This window comes from Doryrhamphus excisus, linkage group LG3 (assembly GCF_037039965.1).
Source record: "Doryrhamphus excisus strain RoL-2023G ecotype Guam linkage group LG3, RoL_Dexc_Guam_v1.1, whole genome shotgun sequence".
NCBI classification, from domain to species: domain Eukaryota; kingdom Metazoa; phylum Chordata; class Actinopteri; order Syngnathiformes; family Syngnathidae; genus Doryrhamphus; species Doryrhamphus excisus.
The window spans coordinates 24,088,153-24,110,161 of record NC_136359.1 but is presented as its reverse complement, the minus strand read 5'-3'; the positions used below and the strand labels follow the sequence as shown (position 1 = coordinate 24,110,161).

The 22,009-nt window shown below is 39.6% G+C and overlaps 1 protein-coding gene across 1 annotated transcript; it reads right to left on the bottom strand.

Moving 5' to 3' along the window:
• Positions 1 to 1,320: 1,320 nt before the first annotated feature.
• vps37ba (VPS37B subunit of ESCRT-I a) lies at positions 1,321 to 21,325 on the bottom strand. Its single transcript, XM_058070584.2, has 4 exons — positions 21,130 to 21,325; positions 15,663 to 15,834; positions 8,486 to 8,568; positions 1,321 to 6,715 (listed from the first exon to the last, which is right to left on the bottom strand). The coding sequence occupies exons 1-4, from the start codon at positions 21,232 to 21,234 to the stop codon at positions 6,224 to 6,226; spliced, it is 852 nt and encodes a 283-aa protein (XP_057926567.2). The 5' UTR covers positions 21,235 to 21,325; the 3' UTR covers positions 1,321 to 6,223.
• Between the last annotated feature and the right edge of the window lie 684 nt (positions 21,326 to 22,009).

The following is a 22,009-nucleotide window of genomic DNA, read 5'->3' as shown; positions in this document are numbered from 1 at the left end:
CAGTAGTAAATAGTTGTTGAAATATTTCTTCACTCATTCGTTTTCTTCCGCTTTTTCCTCACGAGGGTCGCGGGGGGTGATGGAGCCTATCCCAGCTGTCTTCGGGCGAAAAGGCGAGGTACACCCTGGGACTGGTGGCCAGCCAATCACAGGGTCACATATAGACAAACAACCATTCACACTCACATTCATACCTATGGAAAAATTTGTAGTCGCCGATTAACCTAGCATGTTTTTGGAATGTGGGAGGAAACCAGGGGAGAACATGCAAACTCCACACAGAGTGGAATTGAACTCGGGTCTCCTAGCCCTACTTGCGTTTTGTAAATCATTTTTTTATTGGTTATTAACGGCGTAATGCCATGTTTTCCACTAATGGGTAATCTGATGGATTACCATTTTAAACGCCGCCCATGGCCGTTTCTTTATGGTTCTACAGCAGGGGTCTCAAACACGCGGCCCGCGGGCCAAATGTGGTGCGCAGGACACTAGTTTGAGGCCCCCGCCTTGATATGAAAGTTTAATGTAAAGTTTGATATGGATGCTGTATGGTATCATGTACCCAGAAAAAATTATTACATTTGATTAATGTTCATGTTAAAGGTTAAATAACTGTTAATAGTTATCCTCCCTATCCGTGTGGAAGTGGTAAGTTTTTGGCTATTTAAGTTGAAAGGAAATAACTTGAAGGCTACCGTTTAGGTCGCTAGCTCTCTAGTTTGCGAGTTAGCATGTGTCTCAAGACCCTGCAGTTGCGCAATATGTTGTAAATAAAAAGAGTATAAATGTGACTATAGTCGTGTTTTGTCATGTCTACAGGGCTCTAATAATGCTTTGTTCATTTTAATCTGAAAAAAATCATTTGTCTACCCACCAACTATATGTGGTTTCTTAAGTTTTTATTATTTGCCGTTTATTATTATTATTATATTTATTTATTACTGATTGATTGATTTTCTTTATTCTTGATTTGTTTATTTATTTTTCATCTTATTTTGTGTAGAAAAATAAAAATTAAGATATTTGAGAACAGTGAAATGTTTTATCAGAGCTTTTATTGTAGAAAATCGGAACCAAAGCACTGAAAAAGTTTGTATATTTTTCTGTTTTTAATAAATGCGTTATTTTTTTTTTGGCCCCCAGGTAAATTGAGTTCGAGACCCTTGTTCCTCAGGTTGCTCATTAAGTTACAAGTTTGCTTTTAAATACTTCAGTTCATGTATGTAATACTCTGTTTTGGCTGTCAAATTGATTCACTCATTTAGCAAAAAAAAATATTTTTTATGTATTTAACTTCCTCCTGAACAAGGGCTCTAGCTAAAAACACCCGATTTTCCTCTCTATGGAAGGACGCAACTTTAAATTGAATTAAATACCTGTGTAGTCCAGCAGTGTATTAGCGAACAAGCATATATACAAGAATATACCTTTTATAGCTAGTTATAGTTTTGTTTGTACTGCATGTTCCACATAAATACATCATATAAGGATGTATGGGGGATTCAGTAAACAGCGTGGAGATTCGTGCAATACCAACCAGTGACACTAGAGGGCCTACTTGCTCAATTTAAAAGACGACAATATAATTCTGTACCAACGCTAACACTAATATTGTTTAACCAGTGTGGTTTTTCTTTGTGGTCATGACAAATAAAAAAATAGACAAATTTGAGATTTATTGAACTTGAAAATAGCATTAAAATTCCACCTAAACATTCAGAATAAGTAAACACCTACAACAGCACACTGAAAATATCACCAACCACATAGAAAACTATGGTTAATAGCTTAAAAAAAACACACAAAAAGGAATCTTCGGACTGAACACAAAGGCCATGCACAACATAATCTTTCTTATTAGAAATGCTGGATCTATTATGTCATTGACCAAATTCTGTATTCTTACCCTTGCTTTTTGCGGGCGGCTATACAACAAATACGACATTTCAGAGCCCTCTTAATTTGCAACGATGATGTCAAGAAACGCCACATGCAATATTTGAAGTCACACCAGGCATACGTTAACAAGCACCAGTAGGCAAAAAAAAAAGCCTGGGGAGATGTCACACTGGCACATGCTCAATGGCAAAAAATCCCAACCAGGTCAAAGTCTATGACTGGAATAGAGAAGAAAAAAAAAAACGGAGCAGTCAGTTAGAACGTGGTCAACGTCACAACAAGCGTAGGCACTCGCGGCTCAACAGTGCACAGCGACAGCATTAAGAGGGAAAAGTGATACGCTATTCACACCACAAGAAAGGGTTCTTTTTCAAAGCTTGGGGGGTTAGTCCGGCTTCAAGAAATACGGCTTGCATTTGTGCAAAAAAAATGTGTTTTAGCTCCAAATCGTACGGACTGGATCACAGACAACGTATGTCATTTACGACAATAAAACACAAACGCAAAAACAACATTCATACATGCTTGTGAATATTCTCTTTCATCCTGGTAAATTGTATTCTCAGGGCATTGAATCCATCACGACTGGATTGTTCGGGTTGTTTAAAAAAAAAAAAAAAAAAAAAGGTTTGGCCTAGCAAGCTTCCTCAGTTCATGCTCAAAGACTAGATAGGACAGCTCGAGGTTTTCTAGCGCAAAAACTCGGTCTTTAGTTTCGCCTCTTGTCCAAGCTGTCCTTGAATCGAGATAAGAATCGAGATAAGACACTTCTAGACAGACTAGAGCTGTCCTACCTAGTCATTGAGCATAAACCAATGAAGTCTGCTAGGAGACCGAGAAACAAAAAAAAAAAACAAAGACTTGACTGAACCGATGAAGCTTGCTCAGATTTAAGGCGAAACCTCCTGTAAGACAACCTGAACAGAAAACAGACTAGTTTACCCGGTTTTGAAGATGAACTGATTGCTTGATCGATTCATGCTCAAAGACTAGATAGGACAGCTCTAGGTTTTCTAGCGCAAAACCTCGGTCTTTGGTTTCGATTCTTGTCCAAGCTGTCCTTGAATAAGAGTCGAGATAGGCCACTAGTAGACAGACTGGAATTGTCCTACCTAGTCATTGAGCTTAAACCAATGAAGTCTGCTAGGAGAGACGAAACAAAAAAAAGACAGATGTCATCAATTCAGGTTGAAAGACTAGATAGGACAGCTCTAGGTTTTCTAGCGCAAAAACTCAGTCTTTAGTTTCGCCTCTTGTCCAAGCTGTCCTTGAATAAGAGTCAAGATAAGACACTACTAGACAGATTAGAGCTGTCCTATCTAGTCATTGAGCATAAACCAATGAAGTCTGCCAGGAGAGACGAAACAAAAAACAAAAACAAAAACAGATGTCATCAATTCGTGTTGAAAGACTAGACTGGACCGATGAAGCTTGCTCAGATTTAAGGCGAAACCTCCTGTAAGACAACCTGACCAGAAAACAGACTAGTTTACCCGGTTTTGAGGATGAACTGATTGCTTGATCGATTCATGCTCAAGGACTAGATAGGACAGCTCTAGGTTTTCTAGCGCAAAACCTCGGTCTTTGGTTTCGACTCTTGTCCAAGCTGTCCTTGAATAAGAGTCGAGATAGGCCACTAGTAGACAGACTGGAATTGTCCTACCTAGTCATTGAGCATAAACCAATGAAGTCTGCTAGGAGAGACGAAACAAAAAAAGACATATGTCATCAATTCAGGTTGAAAGACTAGATAGGACAGCTCTAGGTTTTCTAGCGCAAAAACTCGGTCTTTAGTTTCGCCTCTTGTCCAAGCTGTCCTTGAATAAGAGTCAAGATAAGACACTACTAGACAGATTAGAGCTGTCCTATCTAGTCATTGAGCATAAACCAATGAAGTCTGCTAGGAGAGACGAAACAAAAAAAGACAGATGTCATCAACTCATGTTGAAAGACTAGACTGGACCGATGAAGCTTGCTCAGATTTAAGGCGAAACCTCCTGTAAGACAACCTGACCAGAAAACAGACTAGTTTACCCGGTTTTGAAGATGAACTGATTGCTTGATCAATTCATGCTCAAAGACTAGATAGGACAGCTCTAGGTTTTCTAGCGCAAAACCTTGGTCTTTGGTTTCGCCTCTAGTCCAAGCTGTCCTTGAATCGAGATAAGACAGTACTAGACAGACTAGAACTGTCCTATCTAGTCATTGAGCATACACCAATGAAGTCTGCTAGGAGAGACAAAACAAAAAAAGACAGATGTCATCAACTCATGTTGAAAGACTAGACTGGACCGATGAAGCTTGCTCAGATTTAAGGCGAAACCTTCTGTAAGACAACCTGAACAGAAAACAGACTAGTTTACCCGGTTTTGAAGATGAACTGATTGCTTGATCGATTCATGCTCAAAGACTAGATAGGACAGCTCTAGGTTTTCTAGCGCAAAAACTCGGTCTTTAGTTTCGCCTCTTGTCCAAGCTGTCCTTGAATAAGAGTCAAGATAAGACACTACTAGACAGATTAGAGCTGTCCTATCTAGTCATTGAGCATAAACCAATGAAGTCTGCTCGGAGACATGAAACAAAAAAGAAACCAAAGACAGATGTCATTAATTCATGTTGAAAGACTAGACTGGACCGATGAAGCTTGCTCAGATTTAAGGCGAAACCTCCTGTAAGACAACCTGACCAGAAAACAGACTAGTTTACCCGGTTTTGAAGATGAACTGATTGCTTGATCAATTCATGCTCAAAGACTAGATAGGACAGCTCTAGGTTTTCTAGCGCAAAAAAATCGGTCTTTAGTTTCGCCTCTAGTCCAAGCTGTCCTTGAATCGAGATAAGACAGTACTAGACAGACTAGAACTGTCCTATCTAGTCATTGAGCATACACCAATGAAGTCTGCTAGGAGACATGAAACAAAAAAGAAACCAAAGACAGATGTCATCAACTCATGTTGAAAGACTAGACTGGACCGATGAAGCTTGCTCAGATTTAAGGCGAAACCTCCTGTAAGACAACCTGACCATAAAACAGACTAGTTTACCCGGTTTTGAAGATGAACTGATTGCTTGATCGATTCATGCTCAAAGACTAGATAGTCCAAAGCCTGCTTGAATGAGAAGCGAAACCAAATATGTGCTCAAAGATGAGACAGACTGCAGCTGTCCTACCTAGTCTTCGGGGAATGAACTGATCTGAAGCTCGATCGGATGGATTTGCGGCAACCTGAACGGTCCAGTTGCCATGGATCCAATGCCCTGAGAAAAGGTTTCACAGAGTGCTGTGCAAAGCCTTTGGTGCTCAGTGAGATGACTGAACAGAACCATAACGTTCAGAGTTTTAACTAAATTGTTGACATGAGCAGGTGCCGAGGACAAAAATGACAAAGCAGTGCTGTATTACAACATAAATCCAGAGAAGACCCACTATAAGAATTGTACTGTATGGCAAGTATACAAAATCCTTCAACTTTGATATGACTCTCTAAAAGCCCAGGTTAATTTATCAAAAACGATTCAGCCACCAATCTTCTCAAGTTCCTTTAGACCTTTGCCCCCGAGAAGGACCAAGTGCAATAGTCGGTCATCTTCAAAAGAGCAGGTCTGGACCATCTTGAGACACATGTTTGATTCAAACAAAGTTCTCCTTTACATGTGTTTTTATCAGTCTAGATTTTTTTTTAAAGCACTATTCATAAAAAGATGTTGAAATTACATTATCTTCCTATGTACCATTGTATAGAAAAACTAATCACAGCATAGATGCTTTTCCCCCTAAATATATTCTGGGAAATTATGTATTTTGTCAAAACACAGTAAATATGGTCTCTCTGCTGCATATGCATAAACAGTAATATTTGTATGCTGCAAATGAAAAATATTGACTAAGTGAATCATTTTTTTTTTTACGTGAAGCTTAGGATCATGCCTTGGAGGGTAAAGGAGAGACGGAACATTAATGGGAACTAAAGAAGACAAAGTGCTAATAAACGACAAGCTCAGCAGCTTGTGTCACTGGAGGCTACGTTGGGCCCTTCTTCTGCGGAGACTCGGGCCAGATGGAGCGAATGGAGAGAAAATCCTCCATTTTTTTTTTGTTATCGTTAGGAGTGTTGAGTGAGTGCTATGCACACATCCCCACGTTATTACCGAATGGCTTCTCCGGTGCAGACGGTGCTGGTCTGCCTTCAGGCCAGTGTGGGGATTGGTCGTAATGAAAAATGGTAAACGCCACAAAAAAAAAAAAAAAATTGTTCTCAGAGGAGTTCCAGTTGCGAATCGTCCTTGGCACACACTGTTAACCTCAAGTGGCGATGGCTTTTTTTCACTGAATGATGAAACCAGGCTGCGGGGCCACACGAGCCGGGGGCCTCTGTGGCAAAGCAGGCGGGTACTGAGGTAAGAAGGGATACCCAGGTGAAGAACCGGGGTAGGGCTGGCCTGTTCTGGGAGGAATTGGGGGGTAAGGTGATACGGCGTAGAAGGTTGAAGGCTGGGGGGAGACGATTGGAGCTGGGTTTGGTATTGTGGCTGCCTGGGATGGAGGAGGTGGAGGCTTCCTCCTGATTTGAAGTATAGGAGACAAGTCGTTGCCGGCATCGGCGAGCAGGGAGGACGAGGGCCTGGCCGCGGCGGACATGTCCTGAGAATGGGAGGTAGATACCGACGCCTGTGGAAGCTGTTGGCCCTTCAGCACCATCTCCTGCAGCTTCTCGATCTTCACCCTTCTCAAGTGGGCCAACTTCCTCTGGTTTTGGTAGGAATCAATGAAGGCATCCAGGGTCATGTCACCATCCAGGAATGAGTCAGCCATATTCTGTAGAGAGCAGTGAAGACAGATGTGACATAAACAAAATAAATATTAGTTTAATGCGTCATTTTTTTTCCATAGAAAAGTTAATTTTATTCACCATGATGAAGTAAATTATAAAATAATCTCATTTGAAAGGCTGAATTTAGAGGATATTTGCATTAAAAAAAAAGAAACAATAGATTGAATAGGAAAATTATTAACTGGATAATTGATTAATCAATTAAATGTTGCAGCTCTTAAGTATTCTTGTCACTTGTTACTGGAATTGGATTATGTAATGTGATAATATGGATTATGTATAGACATGGCTTGGAGAAACATGTTCTCCAGCCTGCTGGCATCTTTGGCTAGCCTAACGAGGCTAATGACTACACTGTAACTGATTCATTCATTAATGCTGACTACCTAAACCAGGGGTCTCAAACACGCGGCCCCACTAGTTTGAGGCCCCCGACTTGATATGAAAGTTTAATGTTAGTGCGGCCCGCGTAAGTTTGGATGCTGGTATCATGTACCCAGAAAAAATTATTACGTTTGATTAATGTCCATGTTAAAGGTTAAATAACTGTTAATAGTTATCCTCCCTATCCGTGCGGAAGTGGTAAGTTTTTGGCTATTTAAGTTGAAAGGAAATAACTTGAAGGCTACCGTTTAGGTCGCTAGCTCTCTAGTTTGCAAGTTAGCATGTGTCTCAAGACCCTGCAGTTGCGCAATATGTTGTAAATAAAAAGAGTATAAATGTGACTATAGTCGTGTTTTGTCATGTCTACAGGGCTCTAATAATGCTTTGTTCATTTTAATCTGAAAAAAATCATTTGTCTACCCACCAACTATATGTGCTTTCTTAAGTTTTTATTATTTGCCCTTTTATTATTATTATTATATTTATTTATTACTGATTGTTTTTCTTTATTCTTGATTTGTTTATTTATTTTTCATCTTATTTTGTGCAGAAAAATAAAAATTAAGATATTTGAGAACAGTGGAATGTTTTATCAGAGCTTTTATTGTAGAAAATCGGAACCAAAGCACTGAAAAAGTTTGTATATTTTTCTGTTTTTAATTTAAACTGTTTGTTTTTTTTTGGAAAACCTGATGCGGCCCAGTCTCGCCCAGACCCTAGCTCCAGTGGCCCCCAGGTAAATTGAGTTTGAGGCATATTACAATATCGGGGTTACTAGTCAAGTCCCTAACAAGAGACAAGGGTCTTATGATGCAAGACCTTGGCTTTTAATGTGAATAGTGTCTATATTGTATATTTCACTTGTCAATGGCAATTGTGCAGTAGACCACGCACTCAACGCATCCAGCAGATGGCCCTGTGGTGGAACACAAGCCACTGTTTGCAGATAATCCATACCTGCAGCATCTGTTTGTGGTGGATTGATTTTTATGACTAAACAAATGGAATAAAAGGTGAGAGGCGTGATAGATAAATGCCAATAAATAGGTTGTATAAAGAGTAATAAAAGGACTTGTTTTGAGCTCTTTGACCTGATGGGCAGACCAACTTTCTATATGTGTCCGCATTTGTGGAGGTTTGTGTTTAAAGGTAGGTCCAAATTCATAATAATTAGGAAAACTAAAGTGATTTCAAAATGTGAAAACCAAATTCCAGTACACCACTAGATTGCAGAGCATGTTTTCACATTGTCAGCTACTTGGCTACCCATATTTCAACATGTTTGCTAATAAGGATAACCGGTGAGAGGAGTACCTAGAAGGTTCACACCATGAATGAAGTATTGCTAGTGGAGAAAGTAATGCAATTACCTCTGTTTCCTCTTCTACTTTGGCTCCCTCCGCCTGCAGTAAAGCCAACAGAATGTCCAGTGATGTGTTTCCTGATTTGTGATCTACAAAAAAAGGTAAGACAAAAAAAAGAACTTTACAATTTGGTTTCAATTCCACTGATGCTAGCATGGTAAATCAAAGAATTTGTTGTTTTTAGTGAGGAAGGCAACTCATTCATATTATAGTTTATACAATACTAAGGGACACATTAGAGCTCCACATCATGGCTTGGGACTTAGCTTTGGGCCGACGGACCTGTCCGCACCCGCCACTCCCAATTGAGAACACAAAACGCACAAAAATGCATGCTTTCAACATATTAGAAAACTCCCCGACAACGTCAGAGAAAGTTGCAAGATTTGTCACTCGTCGCTTTCGAGAAAATATGCCATTCAAGGGGGGGGGTTGGAATGTCGCCGGATCAAAGGACAAAATCGCCAAGTTGGCGACACGACACATGTGCATGCGTGTCTGTTTTCCTCGCCTCTGGCCACAAAAACAGGCAGGAGGAGAGCTCACTCTGGGCATTGGTTTTCACACCTTGGCACGTTTGTTCCATAGAACAACAGCATGAACGGAGTGAGCCCTTTTGCAGCTGACATACAGAGTGCAAACGAGTGCGATGTAGTAGAAATGAGCTCAAGAGCTCCCTCTGGTGGCCCACCCATGGCAGCTGTTTGACAGTAAACTGCTCTGTAGGGAATATGGGGAGTTAAAATAGCAGTTGTTTTTCATATTGGTACTTGTGTATGTGTTAAGTTACTGTGTGATGATTTTAGTGACGAATCTAATATGACACCGTTTCCAATGGGTTGACAAGCTTGACGCAAGTTCCCTTATCCCTTCTTGCTGAAGAAAGAGCTACCATTTTCTCATTGACTCATGAGTGGCACAGTATTTAAATGATTTGTAGTAGTTCGGAAGTATACACTCTAAAAAGTAATTCAGAGTATCTGCTGACACCACTTGATTTAATACATGAATGCAATGTAAAAAATGTAATTAATTGATTTAGATAAACTTTCCAAGTTGCTAACTTTATTTTTTAAGTTATGTTCAAATAATAATGTTGGCTATTACATGAACTTAATTTAGCATGTCATATACACTCAAATTGTATTTATTTATTTTATTTAGCAAATTATATATATATTAAAAATGATTAAGTCAGTTGACTTAACATATTTTTTTGAGTTACAAACTTAAAAACTTTATTATTCTTATTCTTTTTTATTTAAAAACAATTATTCAGTAAGCATTACTTAAAATAAGCTTTGAGTGAAGAGGAAAAGCTACTTCGTGCAATGCAATATTGTTTGTTGGTTCAAAGCAACTTCAAATTAAGTTGCCATAACTAAGAAAGACTAATGGAAATTGTTGCGTTTATTTTTTTTTTGTTGTTTATTTTTTGAGTGTAGGAGATGTCACAATATGGCCATAAATTATCCACACTGCTGTATAATTCACATGATTCAAAGTTTAAGAAAAAAAAATTGCGGTCCACACACCTGAATTTTTTTGTATTATGATAATATTTATCATTATCATCATAAATCGCATGTGTATCGCATCTGTGTATGAGAAAACATGGTTTTCACACAGCGCTCAGGCTTGATATGGTAAATATACGACACTCAGATGAAACTATCTTGTTACGTCTTAATCTCCAGGAAGGTATCTGTTGTGTTTGTGCTCCTAAGCAAGCCTGAAAGTCAACACCAGCTTTGCATGGATCAACACAGAAGGGCCTCGGGCAGGTATGTGATACTGGTCTTCGCCCATCCAAAATGGCCTCCAGTCTCTTCAAAGTGTGGGGTAAGTCACTGTTGATGCACTACACTGCTGATACGGAAATTCTCGTCATGTGCTATTTTTTTTCTTTAGTATTTCAACGTCAAGCTGCTAAAACTATGTTTTATACTTTTTATATTTTCATGAGATTGTTCTTGTAAAATGTCAAAACTTACTTGTTAAGATTAAAAAATTTTTCCCTCTCAATATTTTTTGGTATTTTTTGTATGTTTTTTTTAGTTGTCAATTTCTAGAATGTGCCTCGGGCCAATTTAAAAACAGACACAAGCTGTAAATGGCCACCGTGCCGCATTTTAGACAACCCTAATAGAATGTCCCCGGTCAAGTGGGTACTTCCACCAGTATTTTCTATTGATTCGTTTTGATTTGGTGCTACCACTTCACCCTCACTCTTAAACACATTGTGTAACGCACCTGGTCTGGCAGGGAATAAGAAGATGGAGCAAGAGGGATCAGTGTTGATAACTTTGCAGCTCTGTCACTATATTTATGGAGTAATCAAAATGGCCTCGAGTCTCTTTCAAACGGGCAAACAAAGTTATCAATTCGGCTTCCATGAATCCATAATGACTGCTGATAAAACATATAAAGAATAATGTTATTCCGCACTTGAATACCAGCCACAAAGAAATGTATTATCTGGATCTTGGATGAATGATTGAGAGCTGAAACATACTCAGTAATCAGCGACTCGTCTGGGACAAAGCAAAGTCACTAAATGATAGGGTTTACTCAGGCCAATGGCTGCAGCATAGCCCTGCAATCCTAGTGAAGATAAGAAGCATGATGAGTGGATGGATGGGCTGCTCAGGCCTTGAGAAATGTTCCAACAAGGTTAAAGTCCACACAACTGTAATGATTATAGGAGCCAATAGAATAGAGCCAAAAGATTTTGAAAGGCATTAATGCAGGGGTCTCAAATATGCGGCCCGCGGGCCAAATTTGGCACGCAGGACACTAGTTTGAGGCCCCGCCTTGATATAAAAGTTTAATGTTAGTGCGGCCCGCGCAAGTTTGATATGGATGCTATATGGTATCATGTACCCAGAAAAAAATATTACGTTTGATTAATGTTCATGTTAAAGGTTGAATAACTGTTAATAGTTAACCTCCCTATCCGTGTGGAAGTGGTAAGTTTTTGGCTATTTAAGTTTAAAGGAAATAACTTGAAGGCTACCGTTTAGGTCGCTAGCGCTCTAGTTTGCGAGTTAGCATGTGTCTCTAGACCCTGCAGTTGCGCAATATGTTGTAAATAAAAAGAGTATAAATGTGACTATAGTCGTGTTTTGTCATGTCTACAGGGCTCTAATAATGCTTTGTTCATTTTAATCTGAAAAAAATCATTTGTCTACCCACCAACTATATGTGGTTTCTTAAGTTTTTATTATTTGCTGTTTTATTATTATTATATTTATTTATTTATTACTGATTGATTTTCTTTATTCTTGATTTGTTTATTTATTTTTCATCTTATTTTGTGTAGAAAAATAAAAAGTAAGATATTTGAGAACAGTGGAATGTTTTATCAGTGCTTTTCTTGTCATTTTTCTGTTTTTAATAAATGCGTTTTGTTTGTTTTTTTTTTTTGGAAAACCTGATGCGGCCCAGTCTCGCCCAGACCCTAGCTCCAGTGGCCCCCAAGTAAATTGAGTTTGAGACCCCTGCACTGGGTTCTCAAAATGTGGGTCGGTGTACCCCCTCGGGTACATGAATAAAAATGTAACGTGACTACATTACTAATACCGACAGTGTGTTTTCATGCAGCGCTTCATGTGAATAGTGCAATAGTACAGCGCTTGGGGTACAGTGCAGAAGAAAGGCAGAGCACAGAGTAATGTATGATGTATATTAAGTGTGTTTAATGTGGAACACTTCATTTACATTGTGTGCTTATGTGATGCTGTGACAAAGTTGTTCTGAGCTGCATGAGCATTAGGCAAATAAGCATAATAAATGAGCAATGATTAAGGCCACAAAATATATACAGCCCTTGCCTTCAGCAAACAACACTGTTTCTCTGTCAGGGTTTTTGCGACATCGCTAAAGGAAAATAAAAGCCGCCACACCTTAAAAAATGAGGGGTTTCCAAAGAACAGTTCCTGAGGAGGTTGGCCAAGTAACAACAGGAGGCTCAATGTTTTAGACCAGTGCTTTTCAGAGTTGCGTACCCCTTCATCATCTGACTGGAAGTCATGTACCCCCTACTACTGTGCACTAAAAAACGCATAGTGAAACATCTTTCATATGCATTATTAAATATTATATATTCATTCATTTTCTACCGCTTTTTCCTCACAAGGGTCGTGGGGGTGCTGGAGCCTATCCCAGCTGTCTTCAGGCGAGAGGCGGGGTACACCCTGGACTGGTGGCCAGCCAATCACAGGGCACATATAGACAAACAACCATTCACACTCACGTTCATACCTATGGACAATTTGGAGTGGCTAATTAACCTAGCATGTTTTTGGAATATGGGAGGAAACCGGAGTACCCGGAGAAAAACACACGCAAGCACGGGGAGAGCATGCAAACTCCACACAGAGATGCCTGAGCAGGGAATCGAACCCGGCTCACCTAGCAGTGAGACCTGGCAAAACGGCAACAGCAACAGAGTCAACTATAATGGGTAATATGAATGGAAAGATGACTGTAGGGGTGTTATTTCATGTTTAGAGGGCTCTATAAATAGTAATTCATTTTCTACCGCTTATCCTCAAGAGGGTCTTGGGGGTGCTGGAGCCTATCCCAGCTGTCTTCGGGCGAGAGGCGGGGTACACCCTGGACTGGTGGCCAGCCAACCAATCACAGGGCACATATAGACAAACAACCATTCACACTCACATTCATACCTACGGACAATTTGGAGTCGCTAATTAACCTAGCATGTTTTTGGAATGTGGGAGGAAACCGGAGTACCCGGAGAAAAACCCACGCATGCACGGGGAGAACATGCAAACTCCACACAGAGATGGCCGAGGGTGGAATTGAACCCTGGTCTCCTAGCTGTGAGGTCTGCGCGCTAACCACTAGACCGCCGTGCCGCCCCTGATATATATTATTACACAAAAAATGATGAGTCTTATTTTTCAACAGCACACATAGGATAATAATTTAAAATGGAGAATGTATTATATAATAATATATAAAACAAAACATAGATGAATGTCGATAAGTAAAAGTTATACACATAAATTTAAAAAAATGTATGAAATAAATGAATATTCACCCAAGACTGCAGGTGTGAGGTCACGTGATATGAGGTCAAATGTCTGAAAGGGGTATGAAACTTTGAAAATTTTGGGAACCACGGAGTTCCACCAACCCCTTTCATATCTGGGTCAAACAGCAGCATTTTTTTTAAAGCCTTTGAGCATCAATGTCTGTCTCCAGCTGCTCAAAAGCAAATCCATAACTAGGATGGCTGGAGCGGAGAAGTCAGGGGATGGGGGAGGGACAGAGAGTAACCTACATTTGACAAAAGCCAGTCTTCCTGGCGGCAAAAGCACGAGTCCTTCTTGAAAGAAAGACACGGAGCACTGTAAATGCAGCGCAATGGTGTACGTATTTGCGGTACTCGTATACATTAATATTACGAACGAACGAGACAATCATATCATAAAAGTGTACAACAAAAGAAGAGACCTAGCGTCTACTTGACTTGATGGCGGGCGGGTCGGGGGGGGGGGGCAAAGTGAAACTTGTGTCAGCGTAGTAGTGAATGGCTGGAGGGCTATTTTGAGAAGGTTGCTTAGCAACTGCTGCGTCAACACAGTCTCTGCGTTCACACACTAGAAGGTAGTGTGAAGGTGCGTCAGGAATCGGCGACGTCGCTATTTTGGAGATCGCCGCACAGATTCAACTAACATTTGCGGCTTGCTTGATGAAAAAACTAAAGTCAGTCCGGCACATTTTACAACAATGTGACAACTGCAGCTAACAAGCTTACCCGGCCTCCAGGGAGAAGAACATGAACTAGAAAAACAGGTCTCTAAGCATGCATGCGTGTGTGTGTGTTCAGAGGAATCATATCACCACTGCCATCATATAAAGCAAAATATTACAACATTTAAATTGGCTTCAACATTCACAGACGTCTATCAAACAACACCTCCCCTTGAGCACACATCAATATAATCATAATATTATTATTACGGATGCTCCGATCCATTGGCCACTCATCAATATTTGATCCGATAAACGGCTTTCAAGGGCGATCACTTGTAGCAAGTGTCCCCCACCCACTTTCCTTCACACTGCACGACAAACCCAAAACAAACATGGCTGCCGTCCGGAAACCTGCCGTTTATGAGAGCACCCTGCAAAACATGCCGGGGTAGCACGTTAAAAAGCATGTGAAGAACAAACACTTTACAGAGTATAGTGAGTATTCGAGCCTCACATACAAACTGACGTAGCCAACGCTGGACAACGTTCGCCCAAATGTGCAACAACAGTCAATTCAACAGCACATGAGACCAGGACCAAGAGAAAGTAATGCAGAGCGATTGTGAGGTCTGATTTGTTTGGGGTTTTTTTTTTTGTCATGCAAATATGTTACTCTTTTGAACACACATTGTTTTAAGAAGTCAAACTAAGTAGCCACAAAAACTAACCAGAACTTACGTTCACCAAAATCCGACTACAAAGTGTGGGGTAAGTCACTGTTGATGCACTACACTGCCGATAGGGAAATTCTCATGTTACATCTTTTTTTCTTTAGTATTCCAACGTCAAGCTGCTAAAACTATGTTTTATACTTTTTATATTTTCATGAGATTGTTCTTGTAAAATGTCAAAACTTTCTTGGAATTTTTTTCCCTGTCAATATTTTGACTTTTTTGGTATTTTTTGTATGTTTTTTTTGTTGTTGTCAATTTTTAGAATGTGCCTCGGGCCAATTTAAAAACAGCCACAGGCTGTAAATGGCCACCGTGCCACATTTTAGACAACCCTAATAGAATGTCCCCGGTCAAGTGGGTACTTCCACCAGTATTTTCTATTGATTCGTTTTGATTTGGTGCTACCACTTCGCCCTCACTCATAAACACATTGTGACGCACCTGGTCTGCCAGGGAATAAGAAGATGGAGCAAGAGGGATCAGTGTTGCTAACTTTGCAGCTCTGTCACTATATTGATGGAGTGATCAAACCCCTGTAGATAGTCTTTTTTTATATAAAAATGTATAAATAAGTTTTTGGTAGCAAAAGAGAATCCTCAGCTTCCGAAACCATCTTGTGCCAGACAGTCACTGGCGTGCACTCGAAACTCATCAGGCTCTTGTTCCTTAAAGTTTAAGGAAGAAGGAATCTGAGTTCCAATGAGCATCGTTAATTGCGTCTGTACCTAGAGTGGACTTGCGCAGTTGATAGGCTTCAAAGTTCTCCTGGAGACAACCGTATCTCTTGGAAAGTTGCTCTTTCTTGAGCTCCAGTCTGGGTTGGAGGGCAAGGTTTTCTTCTGCCAGGGTTCTGTTGTTCACCTGTGTTGTCTCTTTGCTTTGCTGGACTTCCTGCATCTATAAGAAAAAAGAATAAAATGTTAGCAATTCATTTTTGGCAAAGCAGCATTGTAATCAAGAGTAATTTACACAGACGACCACCAGTAGGGTTGGGAGATATCATGAGACCATGATGGAAATATCATGGTATGTATCATGATATGACAAAATAAAATGATATAAAATTTTAATTCAGCAGAGTCTTGTATAAAAAGCTACAAACCATAAGCCATATAATGAAATACTTTTATTTATTGGTAAACTGGCTAACTTTTCTAATGGGATGGCAGCCTCTGCATACATTGGTACCAAGCAGGGCTCGACAATAACGATGTCCCGATGGCCCGGGGCAAGTTAAAACAACATTGGGGCAAGTAAATCCAATCAGTGATATTCCCGTCGGGCAATTGCACTTTGGCATGCCGTACTGCCAAGAGTTTTTTTTTTTAAAGCGGTTCTTGTTGGGTGTTGGTAAAACACGGACTGCGTAATTCCAGTGGTAATTTGCAAACCAATCCTTGGAAATCTTGAAATGGACCAATCAGAATCGTTTATTTAGACCGCGGTCCGTGTTTTACCCACACCCGTTCTTGTTCGTGATCAACCAATCAGCGATGGTTTGACTAGGAAAACATCTATCATGGCGTCCCTGCCAACATGGTCTAATTCTTCAACAACTTGTGAAGGAAAACAGCAAAAAGTGATGAACCAGTGCCTCCTAAACAAGTATTTTATTAGCGGCAACAAATCAAACGATGGCACAGGTGAGTGAATCACATTGCTGTGACAATTTGAAGTAGTTACAATGAAACACCACCGATTAGATCCAATACCAAGTGCTGATTTTTTGCACAAGCTACAAAATCTAGCGCTTCCATTTCTCTGTGTATTTTTCTCACCTTTGCTTCACAAATTATTGTTTGACCATTGAGCATTTATTTCTGGATTAAAAAACACTTTACTAGTACACAAATGTGTCTATTCAATAATGTTTCATTGTGGTGCACAACTTCTAAATATCACTGCTTACTACGATACGACTACGATGTGTAAGGTAGTATGGCATATGCCATGTTAACATACAATTTTTCAGACATTCCTCCAAATAAAATGCATCAGTACTATTATCTGATGAATTATCAGCATATATTGATATATGATTATCAATATGGCGGTCTTTTCATTTTACATGGGGCGAGTTCGGGCAAGTAGTTCTCACCTTAAGGATTCCCCATGGGCAAGTCATTTTGGTTTTTAATGTAGAGCCCTGCCAAGTCGTCAACAAACAGTAATGCCTGTACTTGCGATTAAGGAAGATGTTGTCACACATACAATAATACTGTATATGGAAGATATTTTTTTATATTTTTTTATCTTGTTCACGCAGACATGGGAGCAAACTGCACTGTTATTTTAAAGGACGGTCACAGAATTATGTATGGACAATGTACATAAGATGAACAACGTTCAAAAATATATGTGCTTCTTGTATATTTTTCTGAAGAATTTCCAAAGTATACGGGTAGATAAAATATATTGCCCAGCTTTAACCACTAACCAACACTAACTGTTTAGTTCATACGAGGGCTGCTAGGATGCTTCTTCTTCTCGATCAGTCTGAAGCTAGCTAGTTGGCGTTCATACTTCCGTTCAAGTAAGTCCACCTACGCATGTACCCAAACCGATCTTTCTGGCAGTCTCTGTCCACTTGTTTGGTCCGGTCCAGGGTCCCGTGGACTGCCTTCACAATGGACCATATGGACTGTACCAGCAAAGCAAACTGATCTCACTTCCACACCACAGTGTGAAGAGCTTTGACGGTGTTGTGTTATAGTTGTTATCCCTACTGTCACACCATTGTGTTACCCAAAATGATCAAAAGTTGCAAATCTGTGAAATAGATGAGATTCATGTTCTGAGGAACAAAAAAAAAAAAAAAAACTACTGCTGCGTCTCATGTGACTGAACCAACAAGTTCCACCTTTAAATATAAGGAAATGAGGGCCTGATGGAAAAGTTCAAGATACATCTCAGTATTTGTAACAATGCAGTAGAAGAGTGACTCATGTTTTTGCTGTGTTTGATTGTTACATTCAGCAGGTCAAAAAAAAAAAAAAAAACATGTCCTACTGGAAAAGTAGCTCAATGTCACAGAGGCTCTTCTTGCTACGCTCTCTCTTTGACAGAAAGAAAGAATCACACAAAATGTATCCTGTCTGATGAACTGGACTTTACACAGGTGGATAAAACAGCCAAGACACTACCGACGCATAATGCAGAATATGAACCTACTATGTGAGTTCTAACCATGTGCTTTCCAGCCATTTACAAAAAACGCAAAAAAAACAGCAAAGCACACTGGGAAACGGACACTGATCAGTTGACCGTGATAAATGAGGGATTGCTGTTAGCATAGTTTATAGCCATTTTCAAATAAATTACAAGCCTATGCATTAGGACAGTTATACAAAATGGACGATAAAGTCATCTAGACCATTTAGATTTAGATTTTCAACCACTGTGCCGCGACACACCAGTGTACCTTGAGAAACCGTCAGGTGTGCCGTGAGGAATTATCCAATATCACTTTTTATAATTAACATTTATTAATCATTATTTGCAAATATTATGTCAATAGCCATGAATACATGGACCCAAATATTCCAATTGCATTTGGTGTATTTGCTCAAACGGAAAGAATTGAACAGGGATGGAATATTCCTTTAACCAATCCGATTGAGGTACAATAAAGTCTCGTTATATCGATATTCTCGGGAGTCGGAAAAAATACCGATATAACCTGACTATCCATATATCCGATCCTGCGCCGAACTGCATTAAGAGTGGGCAATAATGCACTCGACATTGTTCTATAGTATAGAACAATGTCAAGCAGCTTAAATCAATCTTTGCTTAAGGATTTCAATACCAAAAAAGAAGTGCGGGAATCGGTGTGTGTGCTGTGCTCTGGTGGTGGAAGTGTGAAAAATAAAGTTGACTGGAAGCAGCCGTTCGCCGTGTTTTTTTTGGTATTGAAATCCTTAAGCAAAGATTGATTTAAGCTGCTTTTGTATCGATATAAGCAGACCAAATTGGCTGGCGGGAGATGAAAAGGGCATCGTAGTAACCGGATTATCATAATAACCGGGTATCGTACTAACAGAACTAATTATATCATAAAAGACTAGAAATTTGCCGGGAAATGAAAATAGTATCGTAATAAGTAGTAATTCGTTATAACCGATATCTATATAATGAGACTTTACTGTATCTTGTACCCGCTCAAACAGAAATTTGTCAGACTGAGTTCTTCTTCGTGGTGTTTTTCTTCTTCTGTTGTTTATTGGCGGTTGGCAAGCAGCTTTGGTGTGCATTAGCGCCATCTGTGGAACAGAATCTAAACCCTTCTATACGCCATTCACAAGTCCACTTTTATTAAAAAAGAAAATATATACAGTAAACCTCGGATATATCGGATTCAATTGTTCCCACTGGTTTTGTCCGATATAAGCGAAATCCGTTATATGCGTATACCGGAAAATGTCCGTTTTACGCATATATCGGATTTATATCCGGTATATGCGTAAATCGGATTTTATCCGTTATAAAAAGGCACTTCCTTGACTATGTTTCCAATGTACCTGGACGCGCAGGCAACGCTGCAAACGCTGCAAACGCTGCAAATGACGTCGTATAGTGGCCTGTCACGATTCGGCGAATCGGAGCGCCATGATGCGGCCATCCGATATATGCGAGGGAAATTTAATGGAAATGCATTGGAACGGGACTGGAGATTTTGTCCGAAATAGGCGAAATCCGTTATAAAAAATCCGATATATGCAATGAATTTTTATTGGAAATGCATTACAGAAAAATTGGTTCTTTTTTCATCTGTCCGTTGTGAGCAAATTTCCGATATATACGACAAGTCCGATATATCCGAGGTTTACTGTATCTATATAAAAAATGTCCCGAGTTTAATTATAAAATATTAGCAAGATTGAATTTGATCTTTTCCTGTTTAAATTGATCCCGGGTGCGTTCTTTCAGCGCATGCTCAGATATGACGTAACACGCAGATCCAGACGTTCTTCACTTTTAAAAATGGAGGCCAAAAATCGGCACTGGACTAAGCAAAGTTTGTTTTTGATTCAAACTAAATTTCAAGACTGGACAGACGAAAAACTGGCAATACGGAGTTATTCCAACAAGTGAAAGAATAACTCGGGGAAGTCGGTATCACGTGATGTTGATGTTTACGTTTTACTGGGCATGCCCTATTGACTATTCTGGTTGATTTTCACAGCGCATGTAGACAAGAGATTGGAATATTCCTTTCCATGGAGACCATTGTTTCCGGAAAGGTCATTCGGAAAGAGAAAAAGTGGTCATGTAAACGTGGCTACTGTGGAGTGTCTGTGGTGTAAAGACTGGCATAGCAATGTAATATCGGTCCGTGTGGCAACACCTACCTTGTTCCTCCGATAGACTTACTGATGCACGTGTTAGGTCGTGGTGACATTTTGTAACATTTTTGGTTAGTGGTGTGCCACAAGATCTTTCCAATGTAAAAAAAAAACGTGCCGTGGCTCAATAAAAAATTGAAAAACACTGATCTAGACCCCACCCCAGGCAATCCGCAGCCGCATTTACATTGCAGTCCTGTGGGAAACTGCTCTCGAAAGAGAAAAGAAAAGACTGTGTCATTAAATAGTTTGTAGTGTCGATTTTCGAGGACAGACAAGCCATTCATTTCCCAATAAGCCAGTATGAAGATCCCTCGCAGTTAGCAACCGCCTAGCTACTGTTTTGTAGGGATACGTTTAACGGAAAATATTACCAACCGGTTAGCACCAGACATGTTAGGTAATTATGGACAATGCCGTTAATTGTCAGGTGAGCGACAAGTTGAGTGTCAACAGTAAGCAACTTCTTAACATGTTTTCGCGTGACTCAGCATGACGTAGTTTCTTAAAAAGATTTTTTTTAATGCATTAAATGCATCGTCAAATAAATATGTTGCGTGTAACACGACAACAAAACATTAAAGTGTAGCGAAGTGAATATTTCCAGTGTTTAAACAATTATTGCTCGGGTTTCTTTGGTCCCAGACAAGGTTAACAATGTATAGTTTGGTCAAGAGGTCTCAATTAGTTTAGATAAGCGAATATTTGACTTTATATTTCCAAAAAATTGTGAGCTTTCCGTGAGATGGCGATGAGTGTTTGCTGCTAAAACAAAACAAAGGCTGAGAGGAAACAGTAACCGAAAGGAGGGCTAGTACAATAGCAAAAAAAAAAAAGCTGAACATACCTCGTCCATCTCTTGTATCATTTTGCTAAGTTTTTCGTCGTCTTCTAGCATTTCGTTGAGCTGAGTCAACGTATGGTCACTGAATTTGTTGGTAAAAGTAGACATGTTCACCCTCGTCGTGTTATTTGTCTTCGCTTCGAGGTCCCTCTTCCCGTCTCACTTTGTGACAGCTGACTGAGCTTCTGCTACCGGAAGTACATGCAGGCCCAATGGTACATTCAATGACTGTCGGAAATAGTATAGCCCATTTTTAAATCATGAAACCCGAATAGTTGAGGTTCACGTCGCATACTGTAGAACTGTCCATGAAAAATATGCAAGTCATACAAATTAAAATCTCAATTTAAGCGTAAAATCATGTTTTATAAAATATTAATTCTGTGGAATAAAGTGAATGTGGTCACAAAATTTGAAGTTAATATCGTTTATGAAATGTACATTGGAAATTAAAAGCCTCACTATGTGTCAGCTGGTTGAGCTCCTTACCGGAAGTACGTACAGATGATGCCTTCATAGTTATCGGAAATATTATAACACAATATTTAATAACGGGAACCGAAAACCGGATTACTCTTGGTTCACGCAATATTGACAAAAAATCGTTATATACTAAAAAATACAATACTTTTATCTTTATGGAGTATGCATTTCTAGTCAAATACGTACATATTAAAAAATGTGATTAAATTGTGAGAAAAGAACACTGACTGTGTTCGGTCTGGTGGGACTGACTGCTTATGTTAGTATAATTTTATCATCATTAAATAATACATAAAATAGCCTGATGCCAAGGGAAAATTAACGTAGCTGTGTTTAATCGAATCCGTTCGGCGGTCTTGCTTTAACCAAGGGACTCTGAAAGCATCATTTGGCCTTAATC

Bases quoted from the DNA above. Each gene is read 5' to 3' on its own strand.
- vps37ba (XM_058070584.2), bottom strand. From the start codon at position 21,234: ATGTCTACTTTTACCAACAAATTCAGTGACCATACGTTGACTCAGCTC. The intron at 15,835-21,129 runs GTATGTTCAGCT...TTTTTCTTATAG, and splicing joins TGATACAAGAGATGGACGAG to ATGCAGGAAGTCCAGCAAAG. The intron at 8,569-15,662 runs GTACAGACGCAA...CTTTTTTTGTAG, and splicing joins ACTGCGCAAGTCCACTCTAG to ATCACAAATCAGGAAACACA.